The 26,810-nt window shown below is 47.4% G+C and overlaps 1 protein-coding gene across 11 annotated transcripts in view; it reads left to right on the top strand.

The window, feature by feature from the left end:
• Positions 1-26,810, top strand: part of LOC135897954 (neprilysin-1-like) — a 752,274-nt gene that overhangs the window by 561,921 nt on the left and 163,543 nt on the right. For 8 of the 11 annotated variants that reach the window (XR_010563210.1, XR_010563209.1, XM_065426667.1 and 5 more), the window contains one exon: positions 681-793. The exons of the other annotated variants lie outside the window; for them this stretch is intronic. Coding sequence is in view for 6 of the 8 variants with exons in the window: in XM_065426667.1 (XP_065282739.1) it covers positions 681-793 (113 nt within the window). In the remaining 2 variants the exon portion in view is untranslated. The remainder of the gene's footprint in view (positions 1-680; positions 794-26,810) is intronic. 11 annotated transcript variants of the gene reach the window in all.

Raw genomic sequence — 26,810 nt, 5'->3', positions numbered from 1 at the left:
TTGCCACTGAGCAAACACGGTGGGTGCGATTAGGAATGTTCAACGTGTGGGTACTGAAAATGTAGTCGCCGGTGATGTGAGGACTGGCGATTAAAGAAGGCCCACGGCAAGGAAAAGAAAGCTTCTGCTGGTGTGCCTGAAAATGACTCATTCTTTTCTTAAACCACGCCAGAAACGTGCTGTGGTGTCCCAGACGGTTCGAAGGCTCGAACTGCGCTGTGTACTACAGGGTGCCTTTACGTTTACACAGTTGCGCTTTTGTCTGGAAAGGTGGCGGTAAACTCGCGTGCTTGCTCCACGCTGAGGAGAGCATGTCGATCGTTCATGGAAATTAAAACTCGTCGTTACCGTTTTCGTCATTTTGCTTCTTTCGTCACACGCACACACTGTTGCGTTAATTCTTGTTCACTCTAGTCGCCTCACACACAAAAATATTCGATTTATATAAACATATTAACCAATTTTGCCACGCTTTACGCCGTGCTAAGTAATGCTTCTCACAGTGCGTGGGATCTGTACAATATTTTGTTAATACATCCGTCATAGTTATTTTTTGTTAACTTTATCGTGAAATCGCGCAAAGAGAATCTTGAAATTCACGCGACTTGGTGACACAATCCTTCGTCAGATTTTAAGTTCTACAGTCAGTTTTCACGACAATGTTTACTCCTATGACGTAGATACCAGACCTCAGGAAAGAGGAGTTCTTTGTGTCAGCCCTCCACGTCATCAAGGCATACGTGGTCAGCGAGCTTCGGAAGCTCAAGTTCATTGGTTACAGGAACGATTTCGGGTGAGATATTTTCCTCCTCTTTATTGCAAGGTTGCTTCTTAGGACACAATTTTAGCATATAAAGGCCGTGGAAGCCCTCTATTGATGAATGTCGACCATAATGGGATGAGTGGTCATATAGGAACATTGTATGATCGCACTCTTCTTGTTTGCTCTTGGAGCTCCTGCCGCTCCTAACGAAGTTTGGAGAATGTACACACACTACAGCTCACTGAGCAGAATATTGCCGAATACTTTTGGTGCGCAACAAATTCATGTTACTACATACCATGCCACTTATACTAACGCCTATAGTCATCTTCCGCTTGGAGATCCCACTGCTGTTTTCACGTGCAAGGAGCGACCTAAGTTTGCGTCGAAAAGATTGATTGAAGAGAGGATATACCACGTGGTCCAAGTTGACGTCGAACAGGGTTATCCAAGAAAGGCACACAATGCACGTACATGCCAAGTTACCTGAGTGTGCCCGATTGTCGAGCCTGCTTTCAGACCATAGGCTACCCAAGTTTTCGGCAAAATGGTTAACCACGGACAGACCTACCGCTGAAGAAGGGCAAGTTTCCAAGTAATATTTGTTGAATTAGAAATGAGCGCTAGAAGTTGTACTATAAGCCGACGGGACCACTGCGGTGCTCCACTTTATTCCTGATTAAGCAGCGCTTTATTGCAAAGCGAGACTGACGCTAGAAGGAAGATAGCGTGAAAAGCAGGAGAGCTGCACTTTGTCTTGCACGTTCAATTAATTCTTTTGTTTTCGATGTGTCCATGAACAGCTGCGAAAACCTAAGCAATTGTGACCTTTTGAATTCACAAAGAAAAAAAAAAGCAAGCACCACAGGCGATCAAACAGCGGTACAAGATAGTGCAGAAAAGGGAGAATTTGCTTATATACCAAAATAGGTCGGAGAGCACAATGGCATATCAAAATCTCAGCATAATATTTTAAGGTGTTTTGCTGAGTTGAAACACGTTTTAAAGCATTAGCACTAAAGGTAGATTTTCCATAAAACACATTCATTACTCAAGTTTGCGCATTTCACAAAAAACAATACAGCCGATAGCAACTTTCTACACGAGAAATAATTCTGTACTAATTGACTAAATATAAAGATTCACAATATATTTGTGAAATTTTTTATGGCCTCATTTTATACATGCATGCCGTACGCTCATATAGTCAGGCCAAACATGTCTTCCGAGAAATTGATCCGAGAAACTCTGCGACCAAGTAAATGTCTCTGAGCACATTACGTTTTTGCCGCGATGGTCAAAGTAATACTTGTTCAGAAAAGCAAACTCCAACCTAGAAAGGACGAGACAAACATTAACCACCGTAAGCAACGTACGCATCTTTTTGGCATTCTTGAATTGAGTACTAAAGTTCTTTGCAGATCGATAACCATGGTTGGAACGGCTTTTTGAAAAAGGCGCAATTAGGATTATTATTTTTTTGTAATTTCTAAATTGGAGCCAAATTTTTTATACAGAGGACTAAGAATGATTGAAACGTAATATTTGGAACACTCGTTCTCTTGTGAGAGAAGACTTTTCAATTGTGTAGGCATATGGTATTAAGGTATTTCTAGTATTCATAACTCGGTTCCACATCTTGGCTCCATCTCTTTATCCTACAAAAGTAGATAACAATGTTTCTACCTTTTTAAAGCACCCGACAAAAAATTTCGATTACGCAACGAATCTATGAAAAATCCTGAACCGGAAAATATTTGTTTAACGGCTATGACTTTGAATGGTTACTCGTTAATGAAATAAAAAAATTTTCCAGCATCCCTATATTGTCGTGGTCATTTATCGAGAAAAATAGAAAATAGGTACCTTAGTTGAATTGATGAGTAATATTTATGCGCACAGCGCTCTGTCACATTTTTCTGTAAGAGTTCAGTGATGGGGTGGGTGTATTTCGACGAAAGTTTTGTATCACTAGAGCACAACAGGAGGCTCGAATTTTTAACAGATTCTTGGAGATTGATTTCAAGCACGTTCGAAAATAGACAGTTTTAGCTACACGTACGTAGGGGCTTCACGTACGCAAAGGTGAAAAGCCTACGTACCTTACGTGCACGCCATCTGAAACGCTTTTAGCTAACGTACGCGACGCACGCCAAGAGGGAACCCGTAGCTCCATCTATCGGGAAATGTGAACACGGTGGTAGCCAATTCAACCCTGTCGCCGTGTTTCGATGCGAGCCATCTGCGCGCGCGCGGCCCGCTATCGCTTGTTCGTGATCTCGCGGAACTCCCGCGCGAAGGTCTACGTGTGCAAGAAACGCACGCAAAGAATTGAATCTCACGTACGTCCGTGAGACGCGCGCGCGCCCGCTACTTTCTACGCATGCGCACTGCTCACACGTAGAAGCTCTACGTACGCAAAGCCTCTACGTACGTGTAACTAAACCTGTCTACTAACGGCCGTAAGATTTTATTCATGAGACTAATAATGCTATTCACCAATGCGGATTTAGCGTATTAGGAGGACAATCAGTGTTTAATCAGTTGGAAAAGGCTAGAACTAGCACCATAAGCTGACAATTGGTGTACAACTAGATCATGTTCTGAAGATCATGATCATGTGTCCGTGTCACCGATTAGCTACAGAGGGTCCTACGGCATCAAGAAAACAAACCAGTTTATTTTTTTATAGATCTGCTATGAAAATAACGACGTTGACAAAAGTTAACCCTTGGCCTAAATAAAAGTAACGAATGGTTGATCATGGCCATTTCAAATGCTTTGGAAACGGTGACAAGGTGGGCACGGCACTGTAGTTTTCTGATGGGGCTGATGCCTTTATAGAGTCACAACTACTTTCCTTTCGCAACAGGAAGCAAACACAAGTGTGCGCAAAGCAAGAATGTAATTGTGGTGAATGAGCGAAATAGATATCACAGAAGAGCCTGTGACATAAAAATTGTATCTTCGGGAGTAAAACCTTTAAATTTCAACTGATGTATGACGTCGCGTTATCTTAATTTTAAAAACGTGGAACACTACAATGATGATTAAATCTACACTTCCAGTCACCATATATAGGTGCTCTACTTAAAAAATATCTTCAATGAATGCCTCGGCGATACTGTTGCAACTTCTCAAAATGGCACATGAAGGATAATTAAAAACATTTTTTTTCTACCAGCTCAGAAGTGCGATCTTTCGTTTACGCCAAGAAAACTTTGGCATCACACCTAATAACCTCTTCAACAATTTTATTAATTGCACCGTATGCATCACCTGTTTATTTTCCAAATACGGAAAATTCATCTTGTTTAAAATTTGTATGATTTGAATTCCAACTTTCGATTACTTCCAATGTCTCCTCCTGAGCAGACGGGTTTCCGTCAAACTCTTGGTGTCACACGCATCGCTGACCCAACGCAGTGCACATTTCGCGTTACTGCGCAACAAATTAAATTTTTCGCCGCATCATCATGATATAGTGTTTTCCAAATTCACACACTTAAAGCTTTTTTTATAACCCGCGTTTTCCTTATAAAACAATGCGGGATACAGCGCAGGCTGAAAGTGGTAAATGAAAGTTTGCCGACTACGTTTGACAGTAGGTATGCTTACTGCTTGCTCACATCTGTTTTCCGAAACAGTTAGAAGGAAGCTTTAGCTCGGGTGCTCCTATGTAAATACATGTAAAAGGAGAATTCGTTTTTCTAGGCAACCTCTGCACCAAAATTGATGAGGCTTGTTGCACACAAAAGAAAAAGACTTAAAATCTAGTGAGTGTTCTTTGCGAATTTTCAGTTTATGTCGTCAATTTTTTGCGAAAATTGGCAAAATCGAACATTTTCAGGCAAAAAAACTATCAGGTTTACAACTCCGTAACTCACCAATAAGAAATGATATTACAATTATGTGAGTTACATCTCGTCGTACTACTAATGCGGAAAAGATTGACATGTTACACATGAACTTCAAATAATTTAGTAATGTGTAAATACAGCTTTTGCAAAACCCATCTACGCAACGTAATTAATTCCCGTAATATATAAGTTGACACATGCAATTTGTTCGCTTTGAATGATCTAATGGTTGCCGTGTACAGAACCGCGATATCTGTTCTTGATGCAGAGCTTTACATTTGTAAACTTCGTTCTTCTAAGTTCTTCAAGCTTCCTAATTTTTAAAAACTGTTGTAACAAAATACAGGCCCTAAATCTAAATTCCGTTGGAAACATTCACTGGAATTCGACGACTTTCTGTCTCAAATTCAACTAATTTCTTTAAAATAGGTCCACGGGTTATCTCAGAAAAAAACATTTTTGCGTTTTACATGTATTTGAATAGGATGCGTCGGCGTTGGGCCCGAGCTAAAGCATCCTCTTCCTCTTCGCGAAAGCTTCCCTGGACCGATGTTAAGAAAATTTGTGGCATTTGAGTAAGAAAGTGCAATTCTAGTGAATATTTCTAGCGGAATTTTGATTTAGAGCCTGCATTTTGTTACAAGAGTTTTTAAAAATTAGGAAGCTTGAAAAAAACAGAAGCATGACGTTTACAAATTCGCATCTCTGCATCAAAACAGATATCGCCGTTCTGTAAATGGCATCCGTTAGATCAATGACAGCAGACGAATTCGATATGGCATTCCATATGTTACGTGAATTTGTTACGTTGTTTACAAGGGTTATGCAAAAGCTGTATTTCCGTATTGCTAAATTTTTCGTGATTCAAGTGTAACATATTGTTTTTGTCTGCTTTACAGAGGCACTATTAGATGCAATTCACAGAATTGTATTATCATTTTTCGTTGCTGAGTTAGAGTTGTAAACTTGATAGTTTCGTTTTCTGAAATATTACAATTTCTGTAAATTTTTAGAAAAAAGTAGACAAGATAAATAAAAATTTCGAAAGAAGCCGTCACTAGATTTAAAGTTTTTCTTTAAAATGCAACAAATTTCGCCAAACTTGGTGCAGTGGTTGTCGAGAAAAACGATTTCTCCTTTCACATGTGCCTAGATAGGAGCACCCGAGTTCAAGGTTCTACTTAAGATAACTCAGCGTCTTTGAGAAAGTGAGGCGAAAAGAAAGAATAAACTGAATTAAAATGACCTAAATAGTCTGTCTGAAAAAGCAAGCAAACAAAGTCACTCCTTCAACGTATCATTCTTTAGCGACATTTTCACTTCAAATGCTAGTGCCACTTCTCGGCGGGACTTAAGCCGCTGACTGCTACAGCTATATCGCAAATAAAGAAATTCGTCAACAACGAGGTTTTACACATTTGCAGCGACAATCTGAGCAATGCAACACAGAACTGCACACCGCAGCGGGGAAGTATGAAGAAACGGACGCCGCGCATGAGAAATATCAAACAGGCGGAAGGCTGAAACCGCCAGTTATTGTGACATTACCAACGATAGTTGTATAAGAATGCTGGGCTTGTTGGTCTTGCATTATAATTAGCGCAAGTTATCAACGGACAAAAATAACAAAGTGGACAAAGACAGGCGCTACTAACGACTGTTTATTCTTATGCCGCCTAACCGTGCGTGTAGAATTGCTTGTAGTGACAAAATTGGTACAGTGGTACTGAAACAATATTGATGTTCCCTGTACGCCAACGGAAATGTATTTATTCTTGCGTTTCAAATCTCCGCATATCCTGATCTATTGAAGTGAATCAAGGTAGTGCCCACACTTAGACATGGGAATAATAAAATACTTGAAAATTAGCGTCGTACTTCAGTATTGACACGTGTACTTGTCTTTATCGGGGGACACGTTTCACCACCTAACAAAATTTATCGCACAGCGCAGGACGCGCCTGCATGTATCGGAAGTTTCTGGAATGTTGTCGATGCTTCTATCCACTGTCTGTTGTCGCCGAACCTTGTGTTATCTCATTTCTCGCGTGAAGCGAATGGTGTAGAACTTTGTGGAACACACGCGGGTGCCAGCGATTAGTCTGTAACATTCGACGACTATTGTATAAAAGCCGACGCGCTTGACCCGCAGATCAGATTTCCGACGATCGCCGACTGTGTTCGCCGCTATCGTTGTGCTTAAAGTGTAGCCTGTCTTTGTGAGCACAGGTTTGCCCAATAAAAGCTAGTTTTCTTTTTCACAGTACTGCTACTGTGTTCTTTAGCGTCGCTACCACCTGACATCAGGTGCAGGGGCTTTTCGTGCATTTACCGGACGCCCCCGACAAGCCATGATCCAAGCCCGGACCGCAAAGAGAGCACCAACGTAGTCCCGGACCATCGAGCAAGCCGTCGTCTACAACAGCTGCCCCCGGAGCACGGACTCCTACCTGAGAAGACCGAAAAAATTGTGCCCAGGACAACCAAAATGGCAGCCCCAGTGTCACCCGTCGTACTTCAACAACCCAGAGAGCCTCCCACCTTCCGTGGAGCTAGGTCAGAGGATCCGGAAACCTGGCTCGAATCCTTCGAAAGGATCTCGACCTTTAACAACTGGACATCGGAGCATAAGCTACGACATGTGTACTTCTCCTTGGACGATGCCACGAGGACTTGGTTCGAGAACCGGGAGTCCACCCTTGCAACATGGGACCTGTTCCGCAGTAACTTCCTCAGGACATTCACGAGCGTTGACCGAAAAGCAAGGAAGATGGACATTTGGCGCGCCCCAGACCACCGCCCGCTCTGCTACCATTGCGGTGGCCGGCCATGAGTACCGCCCATGCCCATACCGTGACCTGGGATTGCGAGGGTTCGCCGTCGATGCACCGAGCCCTCGGGAAGCTGAAATTCCTCGTGACATCGCCGACTACCTCGCCGCTACTCAGTGGAGCCCTCGACAGCCCTTTCGGTCACCGTCACCACGCCGCTACCTGTCGCCGCAGCGCCGTCCATACACTGGCCCAGCACGGGGGGGCTCTGCGAGCAGCAACAAGCAGCAACCTATGGAGCAGCAACCTATGGAGGTGCGGTTGCTGTTCGTCGAACTGACGAAGATCCTCCGCCGCCAACGAAGACGACGAAGAGACCATCTCAACGACATAATAACGACACGACGCCGTCCCGACGAAGTAAGGAAGCCAAGACTACACCGACGAAAGACGACTTGACGATGCGACGTTCAGACTTCAGTTCAACACGACGCAGCCGTGATCCGACGCCAAGAGCTAACTGCGACGCCAGACGAAGAACCAGTGACCTCGACGAGCTTCTCGACGGCCACGCAGTTAACGCCTTAGTGGACACAGGGGTTGATTAGTTCGTAATGAGTGGACACAACGCCGCCCAGCTGAAAAAGTGAAGACTACAAGAGAAGGCCCTAAAATTCGGACCGCAGAAGGACACTTCATCACGCCGACTGCAATCTGCACGGCAAGAATAACCATTCATGACCGGACTTATCCTGTCACGTTCGTTATCCTCCAACAGTGTTCACGAGACGTCATTCTCGGTATGGACTTCCTGAACCAACACGGCGCAATCATCGACCTGAAGTCGAAGTCAATAACGCTGTGGGAAGATAAAGCGATACCGCCGGAGAGCCCTCGTAGTCACCACTCCTTGAGTGTGCTCGAAGATCAAGTGAGCATTCCGCCTCGCTCCAGCATTGGTATTTCGGTCGGCACCGAAACAGCCGCTGACGTAGAAGGCGTCATCGAAGGCGACCAACGCCTACTGCTAGACCCTGAAATTTGCGTCGCAGGAGGGATCGCTCGACTGCATGGAGGGAAAACTGTAGTAATGCTGACAAACTTCAGCCAGGTGTTCAGGCACATCAACAAGGGCACGACGATCGCATACATCGAGGAAATTCTAGAAAGCAGTAATGCGTTTGTCTTCTCGGATTTCGCCGCATCTACCCCAAAGACCACGGTGTCCGAACCAGACTACGACATTAATCCAAGTCTCCTCATGATTAAGCAACAGCAGCTCAGAAGTCTGCTCCGACGATACAAAGGCTGCTTTTTGACGTCATTGAGGATTCGTTGAACACCAGTCGCCAAGCATCGCCTAATCACCGAGGAGTGCGCTCGACCACTCCGCCAGAGCCCTTACCGAGTTTCGACGCGAGTACGTGAAACTATAATAGAATAAGTCGACGAAATGCGGTGCGACGACATCATCCAGCCGTCGAAAAGCCAGTGGGCATCCCCTGCTGTCCTGGTGAAGAAAAAGGACGGTACCCTACGTTTCTGTGTCGATTATCGTCGTCTGAACAAGATTACGAAGAAGGACGTATACCTCCTCCCACGGATAGACGACGCATTGTATCGGCTCTGCAACGCTAAATACTTCTCGTCGATGGACCTCAAGTCTGGCTATTGGCGAATAGAAGTCGACAAAGGAGATCGCGAAAACACCGCCTTCATCACCCCAGATGGCCTCTACGAGTTCAAGGTTATGCCATTTGGACTGTGCTCGGCGCCTACAACGTTCCAGTGCTTGATGGACACGGTTTTAGCAGGATTGGAGTGGCAGACCTGTCTTGTTTACTTGGATGACGTCGTTGTCCTCGTCGGAAATTTTGACGATAACCTTAGGGGGCTTGCAACAGTACTAGAGGCCATCAAGTCATCAGCGCTCACTCTCAAGCCAGAAAAGTGCCGCTTCGCTTACGATGAGCTTCTGTTCCTAGGCCATGTCATCAGCAAGTCTGGACTCCGCCCCGACCCGCAGAAGACAGCTGCCATCGCAAAGTTCCCGCAGCTAATCGACAAAAAGACAGCGCGGAAATTTCTTGGCATGTGTGCCTACTACAGGCGATTTGTCTAGGAATTTTCACGCATCGCTGAGCCGCTGACACAGCTAACTAAATTTGACGTCGAGTTCCAGTGGGAAACGCCGCAGGCCGGCGCATTTCAAGAGCCCAAGTGACGCATGCAGTCGCCGCCCGTACTTGCGCACTTCGACGAGCACGCCGATGCCGAAATACACACTGACGCCAGTAGCCTAGGCCTCGGTGCCGTCCTAGTCCAGAGAAAAGATGGACATGAACACGTGATAGCTTACGCTAGCCGGTCGTTGTCAAAAGCGGAAGGCAATAATTCTACAACCGAAAAGGAATGCTTCGCCATCGTTTGGGCTACAGCGAAATTTCGCCCTTACCTCTATGGCAGGCCACTCAAAGTGGTCAGCGACCATCACGCGTTGTGTTGGCTAGCTAACTTAGAGGACCCTTCAGGACGGCTGGCACGGTGGAGCCTTAGACTACAAGAATACGACATCACTGTAACATACAAGTCCGGACTAAAACACTCAGATGCCGATTGCCTATCACGCGCCCCCATTGACCCGCCACCACAGATGACGTGGATGACGACGCCTTCCTTGGAATAAAAGGAAGATATCGCGGAACAGCCACGAGTAGACCCGGAGCTAAAAGCCCTAGTCGAGTATTTGAAAGGGCACACCGACGTTGTCCCTAGGGCATTTAAGCGTGGATTGTCTTCGTTCACGCTTCAAAACAATCTACTCGTGAAGAACTTCTCACTAGTCCACCCCAACTGTATTCTTGTTGTTCCGTCGGCACTGCGTCCAAAAGTACTGCACGCCCTACATGACGATCCGACCGCTGGGCACATCGGTTTCTCCCGGACGCTATCGAGGATACAAGAAAGGTATTACTGGCCGCACCTAACCGCCGATGTCGCCCGTTACGCCAAGACATGCCGAGACTGTCAGCGACGCAAGACACCACCGACAAGGCCAGCGGCATTACTACAGCCAATCAAGCCTCCTTACCGACCTTTTCAGCAGATCGGGATAGACTTGTTGGGACTGTTTCCGACATCAACTTCCGGAAATAAGTCGATCGTCGTGGCGACGAACTATCTCACCCGCTTTGCTGAAACTAAAGCTCTACCGAAAGGCAGCGCAGCCGAAGTGGCGAAATTTTTCATCGAGAACATCCTGCTGCGACATGGTGCTCCAGAAGTCCTCAGCACCGACAGAGGAACGGCTTTTACTACAGAGCTCGCGCAAGCCATTCTGCAATACAGCCAGACAAGTCACAGGAGGACAACTGCCTACCATCCACAGACGAATGGTATTACGGAGTGCCTGAACAAGACCCTCGCCAACATGCTAGCAATGTTCTTCGACGTCGAGCACAAGACGTGGGATGCGGTCCTGCAGTACGTAACATTCGCTTACAACACGGTGGTGCAAGAAACAACACAGATCACGCCATTTAAGCTGGTTTACGGCAGGAACTCGACTACGACGCTCGACGCCATGCTGCCGCACGTCACTGACGAGGAAAATCTTGACGTCGCTAGCTATCTCCAGCGCGCCGAAGAAGCCCGACAGCTCTCTCGCCCGCGAATCAAGAACCAGCAGAGGACCGACAGCTGACACTAAAACCTCCGACGACGCTTCGTCGAGTACCAGCCCGGCGACCGTGTGTGGGTATGGACCCTGATACGCTGATGAGGACTGAAGGAGAAACTATTGCGACGCTATTTCGGACCCTACAAGGTCATCCGACGTATTGGCGCACTGGACAACGAGGTCGTGTCAGACGGCATTTCGCATTCACAGCGTCGCCGCGTACGATCTCAAATTCTCCACGTGGTGCTTCCCTTTTACGGGCGCTGACGAACTTTCCTCATTTTGTTGTCTTCGTTGCTACGAGTGCTTCTTTATTACTTTCGTTTGTTTACAGCATAGTGTCGATGCTTTCTAAGAGGGTGGTATTGACACGTGTACTTGTCTTTATAGGGCGACATGTTTCACCGCCTTACAAATGTCGCACACCGCGGGACGCGCCTGCATTTATCGGAAGTTTCTGGAATGTTGTCGATGCTTCTATCCACTGTGTGTTGTCGCCGAACCTTGTGTTATCTGACTTCATCACGTGAAGCGAATGGTGTAGAACTTTGTTGAAGATGCGCGTGTGCCAGCGATTAGTCTGTAACATTCGACGACTATTGTATAAAAGCCGACGCGCTTGACCCGCAAAGCAAATTTTCGACGATCGCCGACTGTGTTCGCCGTTATCGTTGTGCTTTAAGTGTAGCCTGTCTTTGTGGGCACAGGTTCCCCCAATAAATGCTAGTTTTGTCTTTCACAGTAGTGCTACTGTGTTCGTTAGCGTCACTACCACGTGACAGTATTAAGGTGCACTATTACAGTATTTGAAAAAGTAATTTCTAAACAGATGATTATATTTTTTTCGGTGCGAATCTGCCGTCCTCAGTAAACATCAGCATGGCTTCAGAGCTATAATGTCCGAAGATATTGCTGTACTGGGCTTATCTGATATTGTAAATTTCCGTCTTAACTACAAGAAACCATGCTAGACTTCTTTCTTCGCATTAGAAAGTTTTCTGGTAGTGTGGACAGCTATATATGAATATTTGGTAAGTCAGAAAGAAATGGTTTCGTGGTGCGTCACTAAACATTTTGTAGCAATATGTCTAATAGAAATACCTTGGCATTCCACAAATTTTCTCGTCCACTCTCACATAACCACAGGTGTACTCGAGGGCTCGATATTCGATCCAGTATTTTTTTTCCTTGTATCTGAATGAACTGCCCCAATTAACATTGATTTTCGTTCATAATATATGCAGAAGATGCTGTTCTTTCCTGTGCTTATGGCTTTTCAATTGAAGCAGCCCATATAAGCCCTAATGAATTGCCACTCGTTAAATAGCAGCTTTTGTTAAGTAAACTATTTCTACACGCAAAAAGAGACGCGATACACAATCTTCAAATCTATTTGGAAGGTACCGACAGAGGTTCCACTTACACTAAACGCTAATAGTAATGCACTCAAACTAGTAAGTATTTGCAATATCGGGGGGGGGGGGTTAAATTAGATGAGTTTTTTTTTTTCATTCGAAGCCAGTGGAGCAAAGCCTGTTACATTCTACTCAAGTGCCGAAAATCTATTTATACAGATACCCTTAAATACGTTATTTTAGCACATTTCACAGCTATCTTTCGCACTGTGTTACATGATGGAACCACAGTTATCATACGTACACTAAACAGGTTATACAACAAAAGAGGCATGTCAGCCTTATGACTTCCTCACATTGGAAGGCTAACACAACGCCGCTCATTCAACAACTGCTTATTTTACCACTTGACTGACTACTGCATTTTATACTTTTGTGATACTTATTCCCGGCAACCTTACCAGGTACCCGCTCTCCGCGACCAACTTTACCTTATCAGCACGCTATATACGCAGTGCGCTAAGAAATTTTCTGGTTTCGAAGGTACGCAATGTGTATGGTAAATGGAACATTTTAAGTGCTCGAAATAGTTGAGTGGATCGTTCTACTCAAAGAATTTCTACATGCAGCTCATTTTCAGTACTTTCTTTCAATGTTTAATGTTACATCCACTCCTTTATTTCTTTCTGGTGCGTGTTCATTTACTTGTAAAAGTTCAGCTATACGTCTTACATCTAAGAGGGCTATTAGTTTGGGCTAGTTGGTTGCAATTCATGGTCAATGTTATTTGCGCATCACTTGGAACGAGGAATGGGGGAAAACAGGCAGAAACGCCAATTTTCACCTGGTTTTATACGTAGGATTGTCAACTGGTTTATATACATACATAAATGGGACGTAACATGAAAGCCACCATAAAATATGCATGTGAAATCAACCAGACAGATTTACGCACGTACATTAGCAATATCAAAACAAATTCTAAATAATACGTGTCACACCCAAGGCACGCATGTCGATGGCCTACGCATCTATCGCTCGGCTTTCGCAAAATCCGGCCTCGTTAAGACAACTAAGTGGTCTTAACGGAGCCAGATGTCGCGGAACCCTCGCTGTAATATTTGCGATACAATGATTCTGTTCTCATCTGCATGAATGCCCCTTCACAGTTGTCACCGACCACCATCCGTTGTTTTCTTGTACACGTTTGTGGCTCTTGTGCCAGCCTTGCGTGCTGGGCGCTCAAACTGGTATATAAATCGCTTGACTTCCTATAATTAAAACCAGTTGAAAGTTGGCGCCTGTCTTTGTCATCCCCCAGTCCTCGGTGCAAGTAGTGTGTAAAACATTGATGATGCATTTTGAAGATCCATTGTATCCTATTCTAAACTTTGATATCAAGTAATTATTGTTTCTTAATTGACAAGTATGTGAGTCTGTGCTATCTGTATCGCTCTGCATTCTTGCCTGGATTTGTTGTTCATCCCGACTAACCTCGAGCTAGGGATACGAACAGACTTGTTCACATATATTACTTTGGACTGTATGCAAGAAATAAAATAAAATTCATCTCAAATAATATGGACAGGCTCCTTCCACGGTCGAGAACAGTGTTGCCACCATACTGGCATCAGAAGCTCTCCGCATACGTGAACAAATAAAGACGCTTGATGCCGCACTATGCCATTCAGTCATCACCCGCATCGTCTACAACGGGACGTTGCCGACGACCCCTGCCTGTCTATTCTATGAAATTGATTAAGCAAAACGCAAAAAGGTGCCGGTAGGGCAGGGGGTCTTAGCAGCCTAAACATGTCCCTGCTTCACCAAATCACGCGCCACTTCGGCCGCGGCTACGTCCAGCGCTGTCTCAGCGTTGACTGGCATTCCCTTACCTAAGGTGCGAAGGGCACACGTTTGCGGCTCGTGCAAGTAGAGGATAAATTCCGCTTGCATGTCGCGTCCGCATGAGCTGTTGCGCTAGCAAGTAGTTGGCGACCTATACACCGTGTATAAGCCTAAAGCAAGCTCTCATCACTTGTCTTCAAGTGACAGTATCTTCCACTTGTACTTGTAGAAGAAATACGCGTACGGTGATAACTTCAGCACCAACTCTGTGACGAGGCGGCCTTCACTGGCAGGGAAATTTTTCGTAAGTGGTTCGTGCCATTCTTTCAGCGCTCGTGCGCATAGCTTTTACTACTGCACATCAGCTCCCGCTTTTAGACTTCGCATATTTGTGGATCGCGCGGCTGATCTCCCCGCACAAGCACCCAAACGGCCAAACACGGATCAGTTCTGCACGATTATGCCGTCTAGGTGGCACATCTTTTTCTGGCAGCGTCCCACCGCCGTCCAAGTTCCCTCACCCGTGGTTATCGGTCAACGCTGCCCAACCTGATTGTTCTGCCCAAGTGAATTTTTTTTGGCACCCACTAGACAGAAATACTTGAACCTCTCTACTGATAGTATGTAGTATGTTATCGAGAGGAACAAACGCAGGCCAGCGGAAAGGAAGTGTGTCCTCAGTGTAAAAGTTTCCTCTCGCACCCGCTTTGTGTCATTGATAGCATTTACCTGCTTTGGTTTTGGGCCTTCAAAAGTAAGTAAATCGCCCCACAAGTGCACTCAAAGAGCAGGGAGTGTTATCTGCAGTTTAAATTATGTTGAACCAGTGTTAACCGATGAGCGATTCAAGCAGCGACGCCCAACGGTAGCTGAGACGTCGACATGCAGGGTGCGAGGACGCTTACGAAGCATGTCGACTGACCAGCGGGTTCTTATGGTGCTGCAACGGTTTTAGTTATCACAACGAAAGATGAACGCCGAGGCTCGACCATGACAACATAGCGAGAGCTACGAAGACGCGAATCACATGACAATTATCCTTCATGCTATTCGCATACCATGGCGGTGCAGGGGTTCGTTACTCCCATATAACGAGAAAGACGAGGAGGCCTCTACCAGATGCGGGTGAAAACGGCCTGAACACCAGCCATCTTTTTCACGTCGTGGAACTTCAGTCAGGCACTCTTGGGAACGCAGCGGCTCAAGCCTTCATTATACCTGTACCCACGCCAACCGACGCACCCGTGTCCAGTCCGTGCATTTGAAGAAGTCAATGCTTCTATAGGCAAACCTAGGGCCACGTACGGCTGGACACCCGTCACATAGGTTCGCGACCACTATGTCAGTGGGTATTCTGGACTAGTTCCGTCCACGATGACGTCAATAGCGCGAACTTTGAGTCATTTCGAAACTTATCTGAGCTGCCTCTGATTTATTGACGCCGGTATGACATTTCGCGTGGCGTCATTTCTTCTGGTGTCGTTTTGTTGAAGCCCCCAGTTGTGGTCATTCCTCCATGAGCCTTCCGAGCTCACAAGGCTCCTAGAGGGAAGACCCAAACACTCACTTGCACCCTGCATCACCGCTCAAGGACAGAAATCATCATCCGCGTGGCCCGACAAGAGCTGGGCCCAAATAGTTCAGAGTTTGCTTAAACTCTTGTTAATCAAATGGTATACAGTGTGACCGCAGTTTCAGTGTGATCAGCTGGTCAACGGCAGCTTGATATCACTTACACTTGTGCAAATTATCCCAAAACACCGTTTTGTTACGCTGAATTACACTAATAAAAATGAGTTTTGCCACTGGCGCATGGCATGGCGCACTCTTCGTTATATTGTCGAGTTGTCTTCACGGTAAAGAAACACTTCCAAAGGGGTGGCATCAAAAGTTAACGTTTTATTGAGCGAACTTTTACCTAGAAAAATCAAGTAACACTGAGAGCACAACGAAGCGGTGAGCACGATCGTCGACTGTGGAAATATGGGGACGTATGCAGGGTCGATAACCCCTAGCAATACTATCGCCTGGACCATGAGGCACACGCCGTTTGGCTAGTTGAGCAAAATCGGATGAGCTCATGGAGGAAAGCAACCACTTAGGAGACGCCTTGATATCGCGTTTTTGAAGCCGGCAATGCCGTCATGTCGGTGTGTCATCTCCCGTTGCGCCTCCACTAAGCTCGCCGGAGAAAATAGATGCGAGCTTTGGCCTTGCATTGCAACAAGCCGCCGGCAGTGTGTGCTTCCGACGCGCGTCAGAAAATAGCCTGCGAAACTTCTGTAACACTTTTAGTGAAGCATACGCGCTCCTGTGCTTTTCCGTTGAACTTTGAAGACGGCGACGAAGACCCACGCTATGATTACTAGCATGTGTCTGTTGCTGACTGACAACTCACTCTCACAGACCGAAAACAGAACTTTTAAGCTTGCACACCGCGCTCCAAAGTCAGAATGTGCTGCGAAAAAGAGATGGGCCGGAAAAACATACCTTACTTTTCAGAGGCCTAGAACAGCGGCCAGATCTTCACGGGCATGGTTACTATGGCAACGTTGACGTTAGGAGCCCCAGTCCCAGTGGTCCTTTGCGCAAAACACCATGTGATAACCACCACATTTTCTGCAATACGTCCAGGCTGGCAGGGGGTTTCTCTTATGCTGTCCTTGCTCCATGGATGAGCTGCTTGGCTGGTTGAGCACCACTTCACGCCAAGGGGACAGTATCGTGGAATATCATCTTCGGAGAATACCTACCATGATGTACGGCTAAAGCATGCCGGTACCCGCCGTGGTTGCTCAGTGGCTATGGTGTTAGGCTACTGAGCACGAGGTCGCGGGATTGAATCCCGGTCACGGCGGCCGCATTTCGATGGGGGCAAAATGGGAAAACACCCGTGTACTTAGATTTAGGCGCACGTTAAAGAACCCCACGTGGTCGAAATTTTTGGAATCCTCCACTATGGCGTGCATCATTATCAGAAAGTTATTTTGGCACGTAAAACCCCATAATTTAATTTTTTTAAAGCACGTCGGCCATTTGTACACGAGTCATCGTTCATTCTATTGTAATCGCTGATGCTGGAACGCGTTCCACGAATTATAGCGATGTGCGCGCCACACTTGGAATGAGATAGCAGACAGATCTCTCGCTGCAGAACTGCCGACAACATAAAAGAATGAACTGATGCAGCTAGCCGGCGTCTTGCACCAGGCGATCATCTTGTGTACTCTGTAGCCGTTGAGAAATGGTCACTATGAAAGCGAAGTACACAGTATATTACCCCTCGTTAAAGACGTCGTACTGATGCTCCGAACAGGGCCAGTATCTTGTACACGTTCGAAAAGCCGACGTTCGATTTCGCCTCGCGCGATTGTCCAGGCTGGACCGATATCGCGGCCTAGGCCCATCTAGTCCAATCGCGTGAGGCGAAATAGTACGTCGGCTTTTCGAACGTGTACAAGATAGCGCCCCAGAACACTAAAGAGAAGAACCACACACGATAAAAGAACGTAGCAAAATAAGCAAGAATTGCACTTTCACAGTGCATTAGCGTGCATAGAATGGCTTAAGGCGCACAAACTCCATTGCTTTAAGTTTTGCACAGCGCTACTGTGATTGCGTAACACCTCTGGGCAAGACCTCATGTTGAAGTGCACCAAAACGTCTGAGGATGTTTTATACAGGGTGTCGAAGCGAACGCAAACACTAAGCGGAATCGTTGTTTGAGCTGATGGCGAACCTGAACCGGTTTTTATAACGTGCCTGAACCCGAAACAAACCTGAACAGAAAAAAAAGTAATGTCTATGAGTTTACCAAGAAAACGGGAAGCATGCAGGGTGCTTAAACGATACGCTACTTTTTGAAAGATTTACTTCTTCAGTCGGTACACACAGTAGCTGATTGTAGGATTCGAGGGTCGTATTACGTGTGAGAATAGCGATAGGCCTAGACAGAGCTACTTGCGCTTCTGAACTCGGCAATGCAAGTGCTGTTCCCAGCCAAAATGTTGTTTCAGGGGCTCCGCAGAATCGCTCTTTCCATCGAAGCTCGCAACCAGGCTTGCTACTATTATCACAGGAACCGTAAAAAGGCACAAACTAGGATGTACGTAGATCACAAATTACGGTGTTCCCGGAAAGCGACGATAGGAAACCTGACCAGTTAATCAATGCGCCTTCTTGTAACAATATAACTGTGATGGCTAATATAAATGCCGTCACCATTTCTGTGCGCAAAGATATGCGGCTAATGGTATGGGAACTGTGCTTTTTGTTGCGTCCCATGGTTCAGCGTACCTTGGCACTTCCAAAAAGAATACAACGCTCTTCCACTCATAATTCTTTCCCGGAGCGCATTTCGATGTGATTCCAAGTATTTGTATCCGCCTTGGTCAGCGCAAGGCTCTACGCCACATAAAGACTGTTTTAGGCTTGTAGCGCAGCTCGGAAGAGCAAAGAAGGAAGGAGGTAGGGATAATCAAAGGGAACGGAAAACAGAGTGAGAAACAGAAACATCCTTCTTTGCTCTTCCGAGCTGCGCTACAAGCCTAAAACAGTCATGACATACCAACTCGCCCAAACTGCCACGCTTTTGGCCACATACAGCTGCGTAAGAAAAATACGTCATGGTATTTAGCACGCACTGTCCTTGTAATCTATCACGAATATTAATGTCCTTAGCGGCTTTTGTTTAAAAAAGGCAAAAGAAGCAGTAAACTGAGACTAGCTTCTTTCTTTGCAAGAAACAAGAAGTTCGGAAGTTTTAATTTAAGTAATACAATGTTAATTTGGGCTCTCATGCGGCAAAGATAATCGCGCAAGAAGGTCACACAGTGAAAAAGAAAAACGATCCTGTAGGGAACCGCGCGGCCGGTGTTCCCGTTCGGATCTACGCCCGGATCGACGGTGCATCGCCAAAGCGATTTCTTATAGTTTAATTCTGATACTATAAGGGAGAACAACGGTTCCTGTTGTGTACAGGGAAACACAATGATGCAAATTTAGGTTTGTCTGAATTATGGTGGTACAGCAGGACCGTTCGTGCAAGTTGGTGCGATTTGGAAAACTTGACATCAGAGCGCTAAAGCAACGACCGCAAGGGAGAAACACACTCAGAGCGCTGACTACCAGCTGATTTACTGAAATAGAACCTGGAACATAGTGCAGTTCATGGGCCCGTGCGACGCACGACACGTGACATGACATTGAAGGATTATTTTATTGCGAAAGCAATACTGCTCGCACTTTCGGGCCATTGGTGGTCGTGGCGCCTCCTTACACAGCTGCGCGTCACGTGACCGTGTCACGCGTCACGCCAGACCGAGACACGGGGCCCCAGCTCGCGGCATCGATTGTTGGAGGCGAAGCCTTGCGCGCCGCTGCTGCAGCGCTACCGAGAGAGGGCGCTCGCTGGTGTGACGTCACGCCAGACCGAGAGATGGGGCCCCAGCTCGTGGCGTCGATGGTGGAGGCGAAGCCTTGCGCGCCGCTGCTGCAGCGCTACCGAGAGAGGGCGCTCGCTGGTGTGACGTCACGCCAGACCGACAAACGGGGCCCCAGCTCGCGGCATCGATGGTGAAGGCGAAGCCTTGCGCACCGCTGCTGCGGCGCTACCGACGGAGGGCGCTCGCTCGTGTGACGTCACCACGCATTGTCCGCAATAGACATTAGCAAGAGGCGACTGGAGGATTGGTGGAAGAAAGGTAGGGAAGCGACAAAAGACGGAGACGTACAAAAGCACAGTTCGCAATAGGGGATCAGAAAATTTGGGCGTGGTAGTTTATAGCGTTTTTTGTGTCTTTTTTCATTGGTTAACCTAGGCAGAATATTAGGCAGTATAATAGCAAGAGCTTGGTGGCGCAACCCACCACCCCGTTCGAAAGGGGACGCTCATAACATCCATCCATCCATCCATCCATCACGCCAGACCGAGAGGTGGGGCCCCAGTTCGTGGCATCGATGGTGGAGGCGAAGCCTTGCGCGCCGCTGCTGCAACGCTACCGAGAGAGCGCGCTCGCTGGTGTGACGTCACGCCAGACCGAGAAACGGGGCCCCAGCTGGCGGCATCGATGCTGGAGGCGAAGCCTTGCGCACCGCCGCTGCGGCGCTACCGAGAGAGGGCGCGCGCTGGTGTGACGTCACGCTAGGAGGATAAATGAGGCTACAGCTCGGCTCCTCGCAGTGGTCGGCGCGCTGCCTTGCGCTATGTCGGATGATGTATCGCCATAAGTTTAACAAAGAGCAACCATGTCCACACCATCAGCCGAACCAAGGCTCAGCCATCGGTATTGCTTTCACAATCTTCCAGGCTTAACCAAGCTGAGCCTTCAGCCAATATTTTTTTGCCGTTACGTCTGTCATACAAAGAAGCACATCTCAGTATCAGACAACGTTAGTGAGATATTACTCACACAAGCGATACCTTTGCTTTTGATGTAGCGAGAATCACGTTTTGTTGCCGCTCCGACCCAGTGTGGCAACCCGCGTGAGGTAGGGCTCACACGCGCAGGCATTGCAGTGTGTGTGCTAAGAGGCGCGCTATCCAATTTATTTGAAGTTGTTTGGAAGGCTCCCTGACTTTACCATTAAGGCATATGCCAGTTTGCTTTACATACAACTTTCCGCAGCTACGAGTAATATCAGAAACTACCCCAGTAGCACCACGCACAGATAGCTTAGCCTACATCTTTGGGCACCCATGCCTCCAGTAGCCTTCGTAGGATGACATAGCTTGGCTAGTTTGTAGGGGGCGGAAAAAACGACACAGAAGCCGTGTCAAGCGGCCACCTTAAGGTTGAGGCGATTTCATGTGAAAAACTTGCCTGCATTGTACGAACACGTGATTTACGCAGCGCCGACCCACTTTATATAGAGATACAATACCACGTTTTGGAACCTTTGATTTGGTCGAGTCGCACGGGATGAATTCTTCCTTAATGCGCGGGTTATAACCAAAGTGAACATGACGAAGTAAAGACGTTAGGCTGTTATTTGAAGAATGTGATGTGTTTGCAAGAGGTTGTTCACCAGTGAAAGACAGTCCTTGTCCACATCGCTTGTAATTGCCTAAAACAAAATCGACAGTCCCCTGAGAAGTCACTGAGTAGTCGCTTCCTAAAAGAATAAAAAAAATTATCAGCGCACCTAAATACTTTCAAAAGAAGATGTGAGCAGTTAACACGCTGCAGTGAGTGTGAGTAGTCAATATTAGATAAAACTGTCCTAAACTATTGGCGCAGTTGGCATATATATAGGCGTCTCATCTTAGGGAGCCAATGAATTCGCTTTCTTGATTTAGGGAAATCAATCTTTTTTTTAGTCATCTCAGCATCGCTGGATTCCTTCCAAACAGTGCGTGGTGCTGTATTATTTTCTTAAGCTCTTTCAAGGAGCACTACATTATATATATATATGCACCTGGTACATGCCGTTTCACTTTTGATTAATATTCATCCTGCACGAGGTGTGCTCGTATTGCATCATATCAAGTGTATATGCACCAAATATTTAAACAAGCCTTTAGGCCGTACATACAGTACGAAACTTCAATTTGACTTTTTAAATATAAATTCTGAGTATTTTATATTCGATTAGATATGTAACGGTTGTTTTTCTCGAGTACGTGTTCTCGGTTCTATTAGAATATTTTACTATTTCAGCACCCCGCTTAATATCTAGTGTGATAGATAGATAGATAGATAGATAGATAGATAGATAGATAGATAGATAGATAGATAGATAGATAGATAGATAGATAGATAGATAGATAGATAGATAGATAGATAGATAGATAGATAGATAGATAGATAGATAGATAGATAGATAGATAGATAGATAGATAAACTTTATTAAAAGAATAATCAGAAAAACCGCTAATGCTCGGGCCCTTAGTCCAGGGCTCCGCTGGCTCTTGCCATCTTCACAGCTCTCTTTATCAGCGTGAGCTGGTCGTCGAGGTCCGAGCTGGATAGCAGTTCGTCCCATTGCTCCCTCGTGGTGTTCGTGTATAGGTGTTCTATGTTGTGTAGTGTGCACTCCCACGTAATGTGGTATAGGGTTGGCGTAGCCCCACACCATGGGCATTGGTCCCTGTAGGCTGTGGGGTGTATCAGATGTAATATGTGTAGGTTCGTGTAAGTGCCTGTCAGGAGCCTATGCCAGGCAGCGGCATCTTCTGTCTTTAGATTTCGATGGGGTGGTGGATATCACAAGCGACGCCCTCTGTTGTAGTTCACGATGGCTGAATACTCGAGGTCCACAGGGTCCAGGTCTTCTGCAGCCGGCACGATGAGTGCTCGGTTATGTACGAATCTTCGAGCTGCTTTGTCGGCCTGCAGGTTGCCCGTGATGCCAGCGTGGCCCGGTATCCAGATGATGGTTAGAGTGGTCAAGTCCTCAGGGTCCTCCTTAAGTATTCGGGCTAGGACTTTTGCAGCAGGTCTTCTAATTCTTCCCTGTAGGAAGTTGCGGCAGGCCTCCTGGGAATCCGTGAGGATCGTCAGTGGTTGGTTTGCGTGCAGGCCCTCGCGGATAGCTAACGCGATGGCCAGCTCTTCGGCTTCCGTGATCGTGCAGGGGTGGGTCGATGCAGCAGAGGTAACGTGGCCTCGGTGGTCGCATGCCACTGCCACTGCGCCCTTGTTGTTCGTCCCATACATGGCGGCGTCCGTAAAATGGGCCGTGGTATTGAACCTGAACGCTTTCTCCATGTACTGCGCCCTTGTTCTCCTCCTACCGGAGTGTAGGTTAGGGTCCATGTTGCGTGGTATCGGGGCAACGTGAAACCTGTTCTGCACGTGACGAGGTATCAAACAGGTTTCTTGGATTCGTGTTGTCATTGCTGGGAACCCCAAGGTTTGTAGGACCTGCCGGCCCGTATGAGTCAGCGCAAGTCGCTGCTGTTGCGAGACGGAATGGGCTTCTGTCAGTTCGCTGAGGGGGTTGTGCAACCTTAGCGCCAATAGTTTTTCAGTCGATGTACTCATCGGCAGGCGGAGAGCGGTCTTCAGCGCCATCCTCAAAAGTGTGTCGGCCTGCTTCGTCTCGGACTATGTGAGGTGGTAGTAAGGCAGGCTGTATGTGATTCTTCGCACCACCAGGCCGCTGACCAGTCGGAGGGTATACCTTTCCTTCATTCCTCTGTTCTTGGATGTAACGTGGGAGATCATGCGTGATATCGCCTTGACACTGGTTGTGAGGAGTGTAAGGGTCTGTGTGGCCCGCTGGTTAGACTGCAACCCCATGCCCAGCACCCTCAGCAATGGCTTCTCTGGTATGAGGCCCCCGTTGAGGCGTACCTCGAGTCTTCTTGTTGGGTCTGTGGGGACTTTGTGGTTACCCCGGCCTAGCCAGACTCGTAGGAGCTCAGATTTTTCGGGGAAGCATTGTAGTCCACGTTGGCTGACGTATTCTTGAATGAGATCTGCTGCAGTTTGCAGGCGTTCTTCTTTTTGAACGAGGGACCCTGTTGTGGTCCAGAGTGTTATACCGTCTGCGTAGATTGCATGCCGAAGACCTGCTGCGTCCTGCAGTTTGCTTGCGAGACCGATCATGGCGACGTTAAACAGCGTGGGAGAGATGACAGCACCTTGTGGTGTTCCCTTGTTGGGAGGGTGGTACACTGGAGTCTGGATCTCTCCCATCTTCAGCTCCACCGTGCGGTGGCTCAGGAAGCTCTGAACATACTTGTACGTTCGCACGCCGCAGTTGGTGTTGGCAAGCCCTTCTATATTCCTTGGTGGCTGACGTTGTCGAAAGCCCCTTTGATGTCGATTGCTAGGAGGACGTGTTCGCCGCTGCGGGAAACGTTGTTGAGGACTTCTTCCTTGATATGGAGTAGCACATCTTTTGTGGACAGGCCTGCGCGGAAATCGAACATGGTGTCCGGCAGGTTTTTGTTATCTTCTAAGTGTCTCTGTAGTTCGTGTTCATAATTTTTTCGTAGACCTCGGCGAGGCAGGACGTGAGTGATATGGGTCTGAGGTTTTCAATTGCCAATTTCTTGCCCGGTTTGGGGATCATGATTATTCGTGCGTGCTTCCACATCGCCGGCACCGTACCTTGTTCCCAGTGTTGGTTGAAAAAGGCCGTGAGTGCGGAGATAGAATTGTCGCTCAGGTTTATGATCATCGAATTTGTGATCTGGTCCGTGCCCGCCGCTGTGTTACGGGTGGTGGCTGCGATGACCACCCTCATTTCGTTTTCGGTGATAGCTTCGTCCAGTAGTGGGTTGGGTTGTCCTATTTAGGGCGTTCTACATGACTGTGTAGGAGTGGGATCTCCATAGCACTTGGTCTTGATGGCATCAATGAGGTCTTCTTGGCTGCTTGGGCAGGTGTGTAGTAACCGTTCCAAAGCCCTGTGTCCTTCTCCTTTGATTTTGGTGGGGTCTAGGACGGCTTTGAGGATATGCCACGTCTTGGCCGTGTCCAGCGTGCCACCGAAGGAGTCACACAATCTATTCCAGTTCGCGGAAGCGAATTGCATGGCATGTTCTTGTGCTTCCACTGTTATTAGTGCTATGCACGTCTTCAGTTTCGTGTTATATTTCTGTTTTTTCCAGCGGCGGGTAAGGCCCCGTTTCACATCCCACAGGTGTAGTAAGCGGGGATCCACGTTCTGGCGATTTCTTTTGTGTGGCGTTGTTTATGGCGACGGAGGTTGTCGCACCAGTCTTTCAGGTTCGTGCTTGTGTCGGCATCCTGTTCTTGGGCTTCCCTGATTTTTCACCAGTCAGTGAGTTTAGCTGCGCCGATCTGCCTGCGTAGGCGTCCACTCTGTAGTGTTATGTTTAATATGTAGTGATCGCTGCCTAGGTTTTCGAGCGCGTTGAGCAATTCGGCTCGCGTGGTTGGAGTGATGAAGGCGAGGTCGGTAGTGGTGTCGCGTGTTACGCTGTTCCCTTCCCTCGTCGGTATGTTCGGGTCTGTGATAAGTGCGAGGTGACACTGCTCAATTAGTGTTTGTAGCTGGATATCCTTCCAATCCTGCCTCTGGTACCCCCATAGCGTGTTCTGAGCGTTGAAGTCGCCCATGATTACCAGGGAACTGTCTTTAGCGAGGCGGAGGGTGTCCCCAAAGAGTTTTTCTATGTTTGCCCGCCTTTGGCTAGGGGGGCAATAAATGTTGAGGACGAAGGCGCTCTGTTTCTGGTTGCCTTTGTATATTATTTGGAGAAGTACATGTAGTATGTACATGTCGTCTATGGGTTTGTGTTGTATGGTTGTGATGTTTCTGTCTACTAGTGCGGCTACCTTCCACTTGTCTTGACATGTGTGGTATTCTTCGTAGCCATGTAGTGTTGGTCGGGTACCGGGCTCTTGTAGGGCTATGACCCCTGGTGGCTTTGAGAAATGAGCGATCAATTGTGCCAGCAGCCCTTTCTTCCTGCGGTACCCACGGCAGTTCCATTGCCAAATTTCTAAATTTTCTTTGACTTGCCTGTATGGTCTATGCATTGTTGGACGTTGTGGTCGGTGATGTTACGAGTTGGTTTGGCGCTGCTACAGGTCTGGCCTTGTCAAGGTTCTGTCGTAGTGTCTTTCGTAGTTTTATGGAGTGAAGCTGGCTCTTAAGCTTGCCGTCTACAGTGGCTTCCATGTGTTTTATTTTTGTATCTGTGTGTTGTATTGCAGTCTGTATTCTTAGTTCCAACTGGGCGCGTGTAGCGTCTATAAAGGCTTGCATCTGGGTGCGGATGACATCGACATGGGTTTGTAGGTCAATGATATCCTTGTGTGGAGCCACCTCTTGTGGTATTTCTGTGAGCTGTGTCACTTGTTGTTTGAGTTGTCTGTTTTCTTGTGTGATTGTCTGTATCTGTGCGCGCATGGTCGTGAGCTCCTGTTCCAATTTCACCGATGGTGGCATCTGTGGTTTTTTATACGAGGGGGAGGCTACTGCTGCCCAGCTTACTTCGTGTTTTTTGGTGGTAGTCCTCTTGTCTGAGGCTTCCTTATTCTTTCGCTGGTGTTGCTGGGGCCCCTTGTCTTTGAGTGCCGCGATGGCTGGTGCTGCCTGCTGTCCTTGCTTGGGCGTCGACCGAGATCGCCGTCTGGGCGACCGAAAGTGAGACCCGGGGCGAGAGCAGGAGCGGGACCTGGACCTTGGGTTGGAACCGGACCGGGATCCGTAGATGCTCGGAGACTCCGAGTAGTCGAAGTCGGGTCTTCCCGCTCGGAGCTGAACCATCGCGGGCGAAGGTCAGCCGCCTTGGTCGAGTGAGTGACCGGGCGGGGCTGTCGTTGGGTTTTGGGTGTGGTGGTGGAGGCAGGCTTCCATCTGGATGGAATGCGTTTGAGCTTGTTATTGCACTCTGTTGCGGCGGTAAGATGGGCCACTCCGCACAGGGCGCACTTCGGAACACAAGTGTGTCCGGCGTCTGGGTTAATGTAGCTGCAAACGTTGTACGCACGAACCGTTGGGTTGGGGCAGTCGTCTGGTCGTTGTCCAGTGATTCTACAGATGGAGCAGAATTGCCTTGTCGGCTAGTAGTCTCGGCAAGGCATCTCCCCTCCATAGTAGTACACAAATATA

This window comes from Dermacentor albipictus, chromosome 2, assembly GCF_038994185.2.
Source record: "Dermacentor albipictus isolate Rhodes 1998 colony chromosome 2, USDA_Dalb.pri_finalv2, whole genome shotgun sequence".
NCBI lineage: Eukaryota > Metazoa > Arthropoda > Arachnida > Ixodida > Ixodidae > Dermacentor > Dermacentor albipictus.
This window is presented reverse-complemented; position numbering and strand designations above follow the sequence as displayed.